The sequence below is a fragment of the Solanum pennellii genome, chromosome 1 (genome assembly GCF_001406875.1).
Source record: "Solanum pennellii chromosome 1, SPENNV200".
NCBI classification, from domain to species: Eukaryota; Viridiplantae; Streptophyta; class Magnoliopsida; order Solanales; family Solanaceae; genus Solanum; species Solanum pennellii.
In genome coordinates, this window is record NC_028637.1 from 105,997,467 (window position 1) to 106,012,776 (window position 15,310).

At 28.7% G+C, this 15,310-nt stretch overlaps 2 protein-coding genes across 2 annotated transcripts; both read right to left on the reverse strand.

The window, feature by feature from the left end:
* Nucleotides 1-3,887: 3,887 nt before the first annotated feature.
* On the reverse strand, nucleotides 3,888-5,223 carry LOC107010763 (caffeoyl-CoA O-methyltransferase 6). Its single transcript, XM_015210049.2, has 5 exons — nucleotides 5,067-5,223; nucleotides 4,909-4,988; nucleotides 4,685-4,829; nucleotides 4,390-4,524; nucleotides 3,888-4,301 (listed from the first exon to the last, which is right to left on the reverse strand). The coding sequence occupies exons 1-5, from the start codon at nucleotides 5,157-5,159 to the stop codon at nucleotides 4,008-4,010; spliced, it is 747 nt and encodes a 248-aa protein (XP_015065535.1). The 5' UTR covers nucleotides 5,160-5,223; the 3' UTR covers nucleotides 3,888-4,007.
* Nucleotides 5,224-12,464: 7,241 nt separating this feature from the next.
* On the reverse strand, nucleotides 12,465-14,066 carry LOC107016125 (protein ANTAGONIST OF LIKE HETEROCHROMATIN PROTEIN 1-like). Its single transcript, XM_015216615.2, has one exon. It carries the CDS (start codon nucleotides 13,990-13,992, stop codon nucleotides 12,748-12,750), a length of 1,245 nt encoding a protein of 414 aa, XP_015072101.1. The 5' UTR covers nucleotides 13,993-14,066; the 3' UTR covers nucleotides 12,465-12,747.
* Nucleotides 14,067-15,310: the final 1,244 nt, after the last annotated feature.

Genomic DNA, 15,310 nt, shown 5'->3' on the forward strand with positions numbered 1-15,310 from the left:
GATTTGATCTGATGGAGAACATTATGTCAATACTAATTAAATATGGTGAAAAGTGAAATTCATCAGGTTGATTTGTCAATATGTAGAACAGTGTTTGATTTTTTTTTATAACTGTATTATCTGAAATACAATTTGTATATTTTTTTTTGAATGAAACAGTTATGTTACGTATAACGTATTTGAAGTCTAAAGTTTGTATTATAAGTGTATGAAAAGTATACAAAACGTGTATCAATTGTTTATGAAAGTCGTTTTTTTTTTTAAAAAAAAAAGAATATTCTAGTTTCTATTGAAATTTGAAAATATGTTTTTGTATTAATTTTGTATTGAAATTGTATTGTGTTTGTTTAATTGGAGTAGTTTGTAGGACAGTGAATGATATATTAAATGTGTATGAAGTGTGTATGAATTATATGAACTGATTATAAACGGTCATTTTCTTCCCAAAAGTTTTCCAATTTAAACTAGTGGTAAAAATTTCACTTGGGGACTTTGTCAAAGTCTCTGAAATTTTCTGCAATTAATCTATTTGGAACAGATGGATCAGAAACAAAATCAGAAATTGGTCCAAATTTTAGAACGGTTACAACAACCAACTCTTTTAAGTCAAAATATAACTCTGTACCATTTACATTGATAATGAACATGTCATCCCTGCCATGTTCATATTTAAGAAGGAAAGTATGACGCAACAATTGACATCAGATTTTTATGTTATGTAAATCATTAAAAAATCCAAATAGGGTTTCTTGTAAAAATTGCTGAAACTTATCTTGACCGAGGAAGGTCAACAAATTAGCGAACATAATCATGTTGATACAAGAAGATAAATGTGTTTGAACCTTCTTCTCCTATAAAATTTGAAACTAAATTATTACTTTTTATATACTATAAAATTCCATAGAAAAAATTAGATATACAATGTTATATTAAATTGACATCCAATTAATTCATACACAAATCATACAAAATTCATACAATATTAATACATATTCGATGGACATTAATTCAATTCATACAGAAATCATAAAAACTATATGCCTAAGTTCATACACAATTCATACAATATTAATACATATTCGATTTAAAAAAAAAACTAAATTGTAACTTTTAAACTACAAACTAATCTCATTTAGTATGAATAAGTCAATTCATACATCAAAATCAAAAAATAAAATATACAGTTGCAATACTTATTATAAAAGTCAAAATTATAGGATACACATGATTAATACATCATTCATACACATATATTTTACTGGACAGAATATCATTTCATACATATATGATACAAAGGTAATACATAATGCATACAACCTGTATCGATAATAACCAATTATTTTATACACAAAATCATACAAAATTAATACATTTATTATGTATCAAATCATATACTGATATATTCAAATTATATCATATACAAAACATACAACACTAAATCATTCAATATTCATATATAATTATAATGTATAATACTAAAAACTCAACTCATACATAAATCGTACAAATTTCATGTAGTATAATACTAACAAATAAAATCAAAAATTAAATACACTAACACAACACATTGTAATCCAAATTTGAAATAATCTTTTTACTGACTTTATTAACTTTTTTGGGTTTATTTGTAGCTCCTATCTCTGATGCTTTTTTTTTTTGAAAACTTTCTTGTTGATCGATCAATTTCAATGTCTTTTATTTTTTTTTTGAATTTATATTTTTTAATCCTCAGCAAAGTCGAAATCGGATTCTGACGATGTTCTAATTTCTTTTCCTTTTCTCTTCTTGCCTCTTTCCTTTGCCTCTTTGATTTTTTTTTTCATTTTCGAATTAACTGAACTACACTTCTCTTTTCTCTTTGATTTCTGCGTTTGAGTTTGTGACAATATATCGAATGAAGGAACATGAAAGTCATCATACTCATCGACCAATCTTTTACTTTTACTTGGGGTTTCACTACCTTTCCTAGACATTTTATATGAACTTAAGGGGAACTGATCTAAGAGGGATGTTTGGTTTTTGGGATGAACTGATCTGAGAGGGATAATGGGGAAGATGAGTGAGGGGGGTTTGGGTAAGAACAAAAAATCTTTGCGTGTTGGGAAGAGATGATGAGTGAGACGGAATTTGGGGAAGATCAAAATATCTTCGCGTGTTGGGGAAAGATGGAGTGTATTGGGGGAAGATGTCTGTGTATGTATTGGTTGAGATGGGGGTGGATAGTTATTGGGCAATCGTATAATAGGAAATTAATTAAAATCAAATCTCTATTATTTAGATTTTCTTTTTTAAAAGGTAACTATATAATGTGAAATTTAATAAATAAATTTAATTAATAATAATTTATTATTTATATTAAAAGCTTTAAAAGGTGATAAAGAAAAAAAAAGGAAAAAAATCATGTTTTAATTTGATTTAAACGAATTTAAGCATTTTAAGGAAACTGAATAATTTAAATACTTTTTGAATTCCTTAATATGTGCTAATTTGTTAATTATCCATTATTAATTAAAATTAATTCAAATCCCACAATTAGTGCTACTTACTAATTTATACATAAACGTTTTTTTTCCTTTTTATTTTATTTAAAAAATAAAAATAAAAAGTTAATTGTAAAAAATAAAAAAAATATTTAAACATATTAATTACTGTTTAAATAATTACTTATAGTTTATTTTTAATTAAATATATTTTTAATTGATATGCTATGACTCGATAATAATCTACTATAAGTAATTTATTTTTAAAAAATATATTTATAACTCGATATATATAACCTTAAATGTGTATAGGGTGTTATTTTTATTTTATAAGTTATTTCTATTTTGTATCGAAGGCCTATTTATCACTAGCTAAAATTGGGCCTAGGCAACAGATTAATTGGGCCCAGTTAAAAGCATTTCCATTTGCGTCTATTTGGGTCTTGGGATCTGGGCTCTGCTTTTACCTGCGGAAAATGTTAATTCAGACGCTCTCCGCCACGAAAGAACTTAGGGAAACTTTCACATATAGCCATTTAAAAATAATTAATTACTCTTTATAATTATAGTACGATAAATACATTTGTAGCTAAATGTTATATGGAGGAGAGAGACGAGCTAGAATGGGAGAGAGAGGAGAGAGGCGAGAGAGAGGGGAAAAGAGTGGGAGAAAGGTGAATCGTATATGTATATTGGTTACATAAATGGATATTATACATATGTATTTGTATATATGGCAAGAGAGATTGGGAGAGGAAGGAGAGAGGCGAGCGAGAGCAAAAAGGGCAGAGAGTTTGAGAGAGGTGATTGTATATGTATATAATTATATATTTTACATATACATTTGTATATAGGGTGCGAGATAGGAGGAGAGAGGCGAGCGACAGATGGCAAAGAGTGGAAAAAGGTGAATTGTATATGTATATATGTTAAATAATTATATATTATACATATGTATTTGTATGTTCTGACGAATTATACATACATAAACATGACTAATTATACAATTTTGAGTCAACCCACGTAATTAAACGTATAATATTAGTCACGAGTGATAATTATAGCAAACTATAGCCATGATGGGTGATTAAATAATATAAATTTACTTTATTACGCAATTTTCCCAATAACTTATGTCTCATTAGACTTAAGTTTGATTTTTGAAAACAAAAATTAAACTAATCCATTTGAAGGGCAATATCACGTAATGAAATAATTTTGAAGGGAATAATATTAGTCTCACATTAATAAGTGAAGGTTTGTTGATTCAAGCTTTACACGATACAAATTTTAATTGATCAGATTAAGAACTTTTAATTTATATCGAGTGATTAAAAGAAAACTACATTTATACAAGATAAATACAATAAATATCATTTGATAAAGAAAATATTTACTCAAGTGAGATATACAATAAAATCTTAATATTTCTTATAATTTGAGAAATGCAATATTCGAAATACATTTTTTTTTAGTAATAGAGATATTGATGACATTATAATTCACAAAACAAACGAAATAGAATAATCAGGTGATACGGCGGCACAGGGTAATTCCATCACCAACCGGAAGCATACAAATCTCAATCCTTGGATCGGCCGCTAAAGCTTTGTTAAGTTCCAATACGAAGTCTCTATAATACCTAACGTATTTCCTCAATGGAGCATCAGGTGGAGCGACCACTGAACCATTCCATAGGGTGTTGTCGTATCCGATCACACCACCAACTTTCACTAATTCTATTATCCTTTTGTGGTAGTTGATGTAGTTATCCTTGTCAGCATCCACGAAAATGAAATCATACGTACCGTGATTATTTTTCTGCAAAATAATATTAAAAAAAAAAGTTACTTTAGTTTAAGTTATATTAATTTTATTTTATTATCATTTAGGTAATCTGATAACGTACATCTTCAACTAATAGATCAAGAACAGGTAAAGCAGGGCCCTCTCGAAAATCAATCTTGTGAGCTACACCAGCTTTTTGGATTATGGGTAAACCAATTTCTTCGTAATTTTCCTTGTTTATATCCATTGCCAATATCTGCAAAAACAAACACAAATGTTTTATTAATTACGTCTGTTCACGTGACATGTTTTATGTCATAAGATAATTTTATATATTTGACACAGCTTTAACTCAGTATCACAAGATTCAAAACTCTTATTTATTTTCTTAAACTCCGTGAGTATAAGCAAGGTACCTTTCCATCATGTGGAAGAGCAAGAGCAGTAGCAAGAAGAGAATAGCCAGTGTAAACACCAATCTCCATGGTGTTTTTAGCATTGATCAATTTCAATAACATATTCAAAAATTGTCCTTCATCAGCAGATGTTGTCATAAGATTCCTGTTTCCAACAAATATCCATAATTCACTAATCTTCTTCATTAACAATTAATTAACCTTTTTAATTAGAGGTAACTCACCATGGATGCTTAGCAGTCAATTCTCTAAGCTCTTTCATGGGTTCTGGCTCTCTTGGGTATACGCTCGTCTCTAATATGTACTGTAACATGTTAAATCATAAATATTTTATGTGATCGTAATAAATAAAATCCTGAATCAATCTCGAAATTTGTTATACCTGATAAAGAGCATCACTTTGCAAAAGACTCTTGTGGCCAACCTCTTGGTGTTTAGAGACTTGATTTTCCTGTGATGCAACATTTTCTGCCATGTTATTTTCTTTAGTTATTTTTTTTTTCCTCTTCTTCTTTTAGTTTGGGATTTAGAAAGTAATGAAAACTATTAGATATATAATGTGTGAGGAAATTTGGTTCACCAGTAAGCCTTGCATGAACAGATTGGCCCCACCAACTAAGAAAAAATTTGGTGAGATTCCTTCTTGATGTGTTTTTTTAATTTTATTTCTTATTTTTTTAAAAAAAAAACATAAATGACTTATCTGTGGGACCCATGGAAGTTGTTGCAACAAAGTCTCAACCACTTGAATAAAAATATTTAACACGTCATATAACGTCATGATTACCTATGCTTAGATTTGTGAAAGGTGTCTACTCATAAATATAATCTGATAATTACATTTTGTAACTACATGTTATATGGAATAGAGAGACAAGTGAAACTGGGATAAAGAGGAGAAAGAGAAGAGAGAGGAGGAAAACAATGGTAGAAATATAAATTATATATGTATATTAGTTAGATAATGATATATTATACATATGTATTTGTATATATGACAAGAGAGATTAGGAGATGGAGGAGAGAGGCGAGCGACATCCAAAGAGGGAGGAGAGAGGCGAGCGAGAGAGGACAGAGAGTGGAAAGAGGTAAATAGTATATGTATATAATTGTATATTATACATATACATTTGTATATAGGGCAAGCGAGATAGGGAGATGGAGGAGAGCGGCGAGGGAGAGAATGAGAAAAAGGTGAATCGTATATGTATATAAGTTAAATAATTGTATATTATACATATGCATTTGTATATTCAGGCGAATTAGACATATACGAACATGACTAATTATACAAATTCAAAGTTAGCCCACATAATTAATGTATAATGTTAGTCGTGAGTGATAATTATAGCAAATTATAGCTATGATGAGTAATTAAATGTATAAGTTTGCAATGTTACATAATTTTCCCATTATTTTACTAACAAATTTTTAATTTTTAAAATATATATAAAAAATTTGCCTAAAAAAACAAGAATATTCATTTTGGTTGTTGATAAATTATATGTCTTTCTTATGTTATAGAAATTAACTATATACCTTCTAGTAAATATATTATTATTATAATATATCATAGTGGAGACGATGATTTCGTATTAAAGTTAGAGAGAGTATCTTCTTCTTTTTTTTCTAACATAAAGGTATTATTTTATATTATATATAATAAATAGTATAAAAAATAAACAGGAATGTGGGAAAATGGAAAGGAATCAAATTCGTTTTGTAGTGCCATGCATGATATTTGGAGGCTTAAAATATATTTTTAAAACACATAAAACATTGTTATTCTTCTTTCAAACAAACCAATTAAATTATAACGTTACGTAACAAACTTATGAAATAATTTATTATACATTACATGTAATGATGTAAATATTTTATTTTTAAAAAAAAAAGTTACAAGAAGATTGGCTTGAAGTGGGGCCTGAAATTAGTAGACTTTGTCAATAAGTTTTTGGATTAAGCATAGCTTAAATAAAAGTTTTAAAATATTTTTTCGAGAATACCATTTTAATTACCATAGCGGGGTAGACATGGTAAATAATGGTGGGTGATATATAATTTATAATCAATATGTGTAACATCATATTGTCCATAGTGACGAACATAATAATAGATTATTATGTTTACAATCTTTTTATTTATCAATGAAAAGGATATTCGATATTTCATTTTTTTAGTATACATAAATTTGGTCAAAATTGAACTAAAAATAGATCAATACTAAATGATCTATCTAAAATTTAGCATAATAAAAGAAAATGTGCTCAATATGTAAACAAAAAATTCTCAAATGTGCTCAATAGTATTTTATTTTTTAACTTAAAAATAAATATCCAAAACTTACTCAAAACTTAAAAGTATTAATTATTAAGTTAGATAAAAAGACAATATGATATGATTTCACTTTTTTTTATTACTATATATATTATCATCGATTTTATTTTTTAAAATCTATTAATTTTTTTTTTCATTTCAATATCTGATTCCAAAATCCAACCCTCTCTCCTCTATTTGTTTGTAAGTTGTAACAATATATTATCTTTTTAAAATCTTAAATTCGCAAATATCTTATTTTCGTAATTGGTAAACTATCATTTTGTTTTTTCTAGTAGTAAAAAGAAAACTTTAAAGTCACTAAACTTTCATAGAAACTCCATTTTGACTTTCATGTAACTCTTTAATTTAGAATTTAAAGCATAACTACTATACATTTAAAACTAATATTTCTTTTAGTATATGGTGGAATCGAAATATAAATTCAACGACATCAATTATAATGATTTTGTTACAATAAAAAAGGGAATATGTTATAAGATGTGCCTAATTGGATGAAGAATTTGAATTAGATATTCAAAGTCCAGCTAACAATGTTAAGTTTTGTAGGTAATTAAGTTCACCAAGAAAAAATTTAAAAGAATCAAAGCAATTATATATTTGTGTTTTTGAAGTATTCAAAATAATAAAGCTTGAGAGACTTTTTTGGTCAAATTTCTTCCCTATTTCAATTTTTTCGAAAGAAAAAATAAAAAAATAAATCGAAGTACTTTTACATTTGTAATCATTTTTTCTCATTTGTTGGAGGATTAATTAATCTTTTTCCAAATGAAACAAAAATCAATTGGCATAACAGTATGTTTTTCTTCAATCGCTATAAAATATAATAGCATTGTTATACTAATAAATAAATAAATAATGTGAAACGTAACACTAATATACAGTATTAAGAGATAAAAAGGCAATCAAAATATGATTACAAAATAAATAATAAAATGAATTAAACATGCATCAAGGGGACACACAGCCCCTCCGTTTAGTTTTTTAAACTAGATCACTTTATAAATATTTTACAGTTTAAATTTCTATATAAAAAAAAATATACGAAAAAAAAAACTATAAAATTGAAAGCTTTCTCATGTTAATTTAATGAAAAAAATATGATTTGAAATATTAATAATTTTTTTATAATTTAACTCTCAAAAAATTAAAAAAATACAACTAAAATTAAAATAGGGCTTGGCAGGGTGATGTAGAAGTTAGCCTTAACCCGCTCAAATTTGATCCACATGTCATATATACTCTCTTTGTTTCAAAAAGATTGACGTAGATTGACTTGAAACAGAGTTTAAGAAAAGAAAAAAAAAATTAATTTTGTAGTTCTAATTTAAAGTTATGTCAAATATACTAAAATACCCTTTAATAAAGTTAAAATATTACAAAAAAGGAAAAATGTCATTCTTTTTGAAGCACACTAAAAAAAATAGAATCATTCTTTTTAAAACGGAGAAAACAACTTTTTTCATTATTACTGCCTCACTAACAAAATAGTTAGAATTATTGGGGTGTTTCACACATTTTATGGGAAGATGAATATGACATAAGTTAAACATTACTTTTCCATTTATTGCCCTTAATAATTATCGGCAAATTAATCTTTAGAATAATTCAAAGCATTTGAAGTTTAAAACTCACCACACCGAAAATTCAAATAAAGGGTAAAAATGGAATAATATTCTAACATGCGATATCATATAACAATATAGAATTATGATATGAAATCAGCATTTGGACATGCGATTTATACTGATTCCATCTCATAATTCCATATTTCTCCAAATTAAAATCATGATATGAGAATTTCATATCATGATTTGAGATACATTTAATTAAAAAATTGATCCACAAGTTTCTATTTTGTTAAAATAACCCCACACTTTTATCTACTAACCATTTATTTTATATATAAATAAAATTTATAACAAGATAATTACTTTTTAAAATTTATTATTCTCATCAACATAAAACTTATTATTCTCACCAACATATGGTCACTTTAACTCACAAGTCACACCAATCGATTGTTGAGCATTAAAAACTAGTACACTACAATTTATGTTCAATTTTTTAATTGAATTAAAGTTAAATTAAATGAAACATTTACTTAATTAGAGAACAAATAGCAATGTAACAATTTATTATGCGATTTTGTAATTTTTTGTTCATTTGATAAGATTAAATAAATAATTAGCGCTATTTTAATAGTTTTACAATTTATGGATTCTTATGTTTATGAGAAAATATATAACACTAAAATTTTATATTTCATAATTTCATATTATGTTATCATATCATAATACCGTATCGCGTGGTCAAACATACTCTAAGAATAATTTTAAACATTGAACACTTCTGTTAAGTTAAAATATGAAAAATATCTTAATAATTTAATTATTTTTAAACGAAAAGAATAATAATTGATAAAGCGTTTTGACATTTTGACCTTTAAATGAATATCATATTCCCAGAGTTATACTTATGGGAGGATAATATATTTCGTATGGCTAAGTCAGAGGTGGTGGCTGGTTAGGTGCTTACTGGTGATTAGATTAAACTAAAGACACTGATTAAGCAAAACTATTAATTTAGTAATATAATTATAATTATAGTATTATAAAAGCCTCAACTTGAGTTTTTTTAACATATGTTTGTCTGTTGGTAGAATTTACTTGAGTGGAGTCTTGTCAAAATTTTTATTTACGTAAATATTTTTCTTTTTTTTTCAGATTTTACTTTTAAAATTATATTGAATTTATTATTATGGTTGTTTACAATTTTTTTAAATGGCACGAACATAAGAGGACTTGTAGTTGTGACTAACAAACCTTGTGTATGATTAACCAACAAACATTGATGTATAGAAACAGTAAGTCAAAAAATAGATGAAGCATGTAAAAGAAAATAGAACTCACAATTTGTTTGTATCTTTAAAAAAAAATTACGCAATAAAATAAATTTATACTATTTAATTATTCATCATAGCTATATTTTGCTATAATTATCACTCGCGACTAACATTATACATTAATTACGAGGGCTGACTTCGAATTTGTATAATTAGTCATGTTCGTACATATATAATTCGCAAGAATATACATACTTATGTATAATATATAATTATTTAACCTATGTACATATGCAATTCACCTCTCTCCCACTCTTGCCCTCTCTCGCTCGCCTCTCTCCTCCCTCTCCCAAGCTCGCTCGCATTTCTCCTCCCTCTCCCAATCTCGCTCGCCTTTCTCCTTCATCTCCCAATCTCGCTTGCTCTACATATAAATGTATATGTATGATTTACAATTATATACATATACAATCCACCTCCCTCCCACTCTCTGCCCTCTCTCTCACCTCTCTCCTCCCTCTCTTGATCTCGCTCGCCTCTCTCCTCTCTCTCCCAATATCGATATCGCTCGCCTCTCTCATCTCTCTCCCAATCTCTCTTGTCATATATACAAATACATATGTATAATATACAATTATCTAACCAATATACATATACAACTCACCTTTCTCCCACTCTTTCCCCCCTCTCTCTTCTCTTTCTCCTCTCTATCCCAGTCTCGCTCGCCTCTCTCCTCTATATAACTTGTAGCTACAAATTATAATTATCAAACTATAACTATGGATATTAATTAATTATTTTTAAGTGGCTATATGTGAAAGTTTTCTTTAAAAAATTTAATCATTTTACTATCATTCAAGGTTTATGGATTAGTTCCTCTCATGGTAGAACGAAAATCTATTCTGTAAAAGTGTTAGTTCAACTTATAAAACCTAAACGAAATTAATTGATGAAAAATGTTATTAAAAGAGGGAGAGTTTTCAAAAAAAACCTCGGAGTTTATAGCCAATAATTTCTCAATAGGCGCAGACATGCGTGTTCGTAAACTCTTTATGAGCTAAAAGATATGCTTTTACATTACACGTAAGCACAATAAACTCTCATTTCCCAATTTCATAGTTCAATTCATACTTTCATTTTTTTTTTTTAAAAAAAAGACTTAACTTCTTGTTACACTGCAACAGTACTATGAGAGTTGATAAGAATCCAATATGAAATGGTTTGGGTTGAATCCAGAATATTTTTTGATGTCCATAAGATCAGAGTAACAGGTTTTTTACCAAGCAAATCTTAATATTTTTAGCCAAGCGGTATATAGCATATAAATATGACTTTTATGTTTGCTAAACCTAAAATTTACTCTAAAAAGAATGATAATTGTTTGTTATAGTGTATATTCAATGTATAACAAGTGTTTAATCAGTATATAATTGGTGTATATCATATACATGTCGTTTATACATAGAATGTACAGTAAATATATTCGCTAGAATCGTATAGGATAAAAGTTCATGATTAATTGTTTGTTTAGTTCTCTTGTTACTTATAGATCAGTTTCGATCACAATCCTGAAATTTCTTTGAGCTAACTGAAAATTCTTAAAAAATTGGATTACATTTTAAAGTTTTATAAGTTATTACGAACCTTAAACAGTAGTATGATATATTGACAGTAAGATTGAGAAACATTATAAAAATTCTAGCCTTACCAGCCTTGTTACACAGTACAAGTAAAGAGTTTCCTAGACAAGAACATAAAAGAACAAATGCGGATTTAGGATTTGAATTAAAATGTATAATTCCTGCAACAAATCAATGATCTCAAGTTAATAACAATAATACTCGATCATCACCAAATATTAATAAATATAAAGTCTAAGCAAAAGATACTGAATTTAGGTGGACTCAAGAGTTAGAATCTAGATCCTGCTCTTTCAAATTCTGTTGTTTCAAGATAAGATTTGCAATGTAAGAAAAGAATACTTCCCAAACCATTAAACAGTTTCTCCGTAACGAAGGGAGACTTGGAGCAACAGAAAAGTTGTTTCATATAATCTATTACTTATTGCACAAACTAGATTCATACTGAAATTGACTCTGACATAGTGCAGGTCTAATAACAAATGTATTCAGTTTTTTAACAGATAACATTTCTAAGGCACACCAAACATACATATAACTACCCTAGATATTAATGATATTTGTGAGTAATATATTAAGAATTGAACCAGTGTGCCACTCACATCAACTGAGTGTTGTGGCCACAACAGCCATTGCCTTTTTCTTTGTGTGTATTCGTCTCCAAAGCTACGGGTAAAACTAGTAAATCGACCTTTAGATGGGCTGCCCATCACCCCATCTTAATAGCTCTGATACTAGTTGTTTGTAATATCATGACGCACTCACATCAACTGAGTGTTGTGGCCACAACAGCCATTGCCTTTTTCTTTGTGTGTATTCGTCTCCAAAGCTACGGGTAAAACTAGTAAACCGACCTTTAGATGGGCCGCCCATCACCCCATCTTAATAGCTCTGATACTAGTTGTTTGTAATATGACGTAGTCATGGTATTGTCTATACATTTTTCCCTGAAAAATATTACCCCATTAAAAGTATCACTACAACTTATATATATATAGGACTTTATTCACATACCCAACAACACAAATGGAAGTTGACAATATATACAATCACTTCTACTTGAAGCAAGTCGTATAATGATTTTCTTTCGAGTTCATTGACAATCAACCAGAAAGAGCTGTGTATGTTAAAGAACAGAAGAGGGTGACATCTTGTTGCTATTATGCAAAATAGCCCAAAAAGGTTTAAACTTTGAGTAACAATATATGTTGTTTGCCTTTAAAATAAGTACTAGAAAAATGTTACTGAAACTCTGTTGTTTTTGTGACTTTTGTGACTAATGCACTTCTAATAGAACATGCTACGGTTTTACTTTCACCAGGATTCAAACAAGTCTTGCGTTTGTCAGGTGAATACTCATTCAAATCATCACAAAATGCTGAATAATCATCTCTTGATAACGACATATTATGAAGTATCGAACAAGCACCAATAGAAGCCACAACAGTCTTGATTTCTCCTTCAATAGGTTCGCGCAAAACACCCCAATTTCTCAAGCTCTGAACAGCTATAACTGATGGCAAACGCATTACGTTGATTGCATTGTTGAACTTCTCTTCATTTGATTGCGGAACAGGATCATCAAATGGTAACATTAACCAATTTAACAAAGGGTAATCTCCATTACCTACTAAAAACTGTGGCACACTCACTCCATTTATCTCCAAACCTTGTGAATTCGTAAATATTGTTCCTTTTTCAATATCTTGGAACAGAGTTGATGAATTCAAGACCTGGAAATCAGTCTTATCGCCGCGAAAACCTGCTATAATACTAATAATTCTGGAGGATGAATCAACCACTAATTGAGCTGCTATACTCTCTTCATTAACCTTAAATCTTACACAACAGAGTACTCCACAGCAATTAGGAATACCCGAAATCGACTCGAATCGATTCGAAACAGATTCAAGCTCACCCGAATTCAAAAACCCAACCCAGAACCGGAAATTAGTACAGAGCACCCTACACAATTGTTTGAAACAAAACTTAGCAACAGATTCCGATACAGTAAATCTCCGAGAAATATCTGAGAAATTAGCTCCGGTAGCCAATCGGAAAAGCCCAATTCCAAGCCTAGTTTCCGCAGCTAGATTAAGTGGAGAATCAACAGGGTCACGACACTCTAACAGAGGCTCTAACAACCCACAAAGCCAATCAAAAGTAGAAGAATTGATATTGAAGAATTTCTTGAAACAATCCGGGTTACGTCGGATGAACGAGTCGGGTCTACCGAGTTTAAACCGGGTCAAACCCTCGCCTTCCGGTGCATCGAATTCTGAAAAATGGATACGTTTTCTTTTTCGCGAGAGAGTAGCGGCTGTTTCAGAAACAGAGAGAAAATGGAGAAGAAGAGGTGTAAGAAAATGAGATAGAGATGAATTTGTTATACAAAGAGGATTTGATGAAGGAAAAACAACTGTAATTAGAAGGAGTAATTGAGCAATTAGAGAAGAAAGCATAGCAGCTAAATTTCGAGGATTCATATTTGTAATTTTTTTTTTTTTTGCTTTTTTCTTGATTTCAGAGCAAATCAAAAATGGCTTTTTCTTTGCTCTGACAAGCTGATGAATCTATTATATCTCAATTCGTTGACAAAAGTACCAAATAAATTGGGTTTTCAACCTATTACAAATATACACGTGTTTTATATTTATTTTTATTTTTTTGATTGGAAAAAAATTTTATTCAACAAATATTCCAAATTCATAAAGTTTGAGTAAATTTATTCATTCGAGCAAATATACCTATTTAGTCCGATTGAAAATAATAAAAGAATATTTTTTTACTTATTTATTACTTTAAAAATAGATTTTTTTTTCATTTTTTACTTATTTAGAAAAGATAATATTCATGTTTTATCTTTAACATTAATTAATTACTTATTTTCCAAATCACATCTTAAGTAATATATACTCCCTCTATATCTTTTTACTAGTCCAATTTTAACTTTTTGCTTGTGATTTTTCAAAGGGATAATTGTATATAATAACAAACTAATAACTTAAAATAAATGGAGTAGCTAAGGTTTGATTTAATTGTGCTCCATAGCAAATGTTTGTCAAAGTTTACCAGTCGCCTCTCTCCCAAAAATCTCGCTCGCCACTCTCCCTCTGCTCGTCTCTCTCGCTTTATACACATAAGTGTATAAATTGTGTTTCTGTTTTGTATGAAACGAGAGAAAATTGTATATACACGTGCAAAAACATATATCTTCGTGCTATACACTTAATTATACAACTTACAAACATTTTACTTCGATTCAATTGTAGACAAATGCAAATTTTATACAAATATTGCAGCGAAAAAGGCCAACGAATTATACAATTGCAGTGAAATACAATTTACTCTCACTTTATACAACAGAAGTGTATAAATTGTGTTTCTGTTTTTGTATAAAGCGAGAGAAAAACATATATCTTCTTCCTATACGCTTATAATTATACAATATATAAACATTTTACTTCGATTCAATTATATGCAAAACAAATTTTATACAAATATTGCAGCGAAATAGAAAGCGAATTATACAATTGCGCATTATACAATTGAAGTGAAATGTACAGCGAATTATACAATTACAGCGAAATAGACCAGCGAATTATACAATTTAGGCCAGCGAATCATACAATTGTATATGTATAGCGAGGCCAGCGAATTATACAATTTAGGTCAGCGAATTATACAATTGTATATGTATAGCGAATTATACAATTATATGTTTGCTATGGAGCGTAATTATGCAAACTTTGCTATAGCATACAAATATGAATTTTTTGTTTGATATATGTGAAAGTTGCCCTT

Excerpts from the sequence above, each read along its gene's own strand:
- LOC107010763 (XM_015210049.2), bottom strand. The coding sequence starts at position 5,159 with ATGGCAGAAAATGTTGCATCACAGGAAAATCAAGTCTCTAAACACCAA. Across the intron at positions 4,525-4,684 it reads CTCTTCCACATGATGGAAAG|ATATTGGCAATGGATATAAA; the intron begins GTACCTTGCTTA and ends TTGTTTTTGCAG. Across the intron at positions 4,302-4,389 it reads TTGATCTATTAGTTGAAGAT|AAAAATAATCACGGTACGTA; the intron begins GTACGTTATCAG and ends ATTATTTTGCAG.
- LOC107016125 (XM_015216615.2), bottom strand. The coding sequence starts at position 13,992 with ATGAATCCTCGAAATTTAGCTGCTATGCTTTCTTCTCTAATTGCTCAA.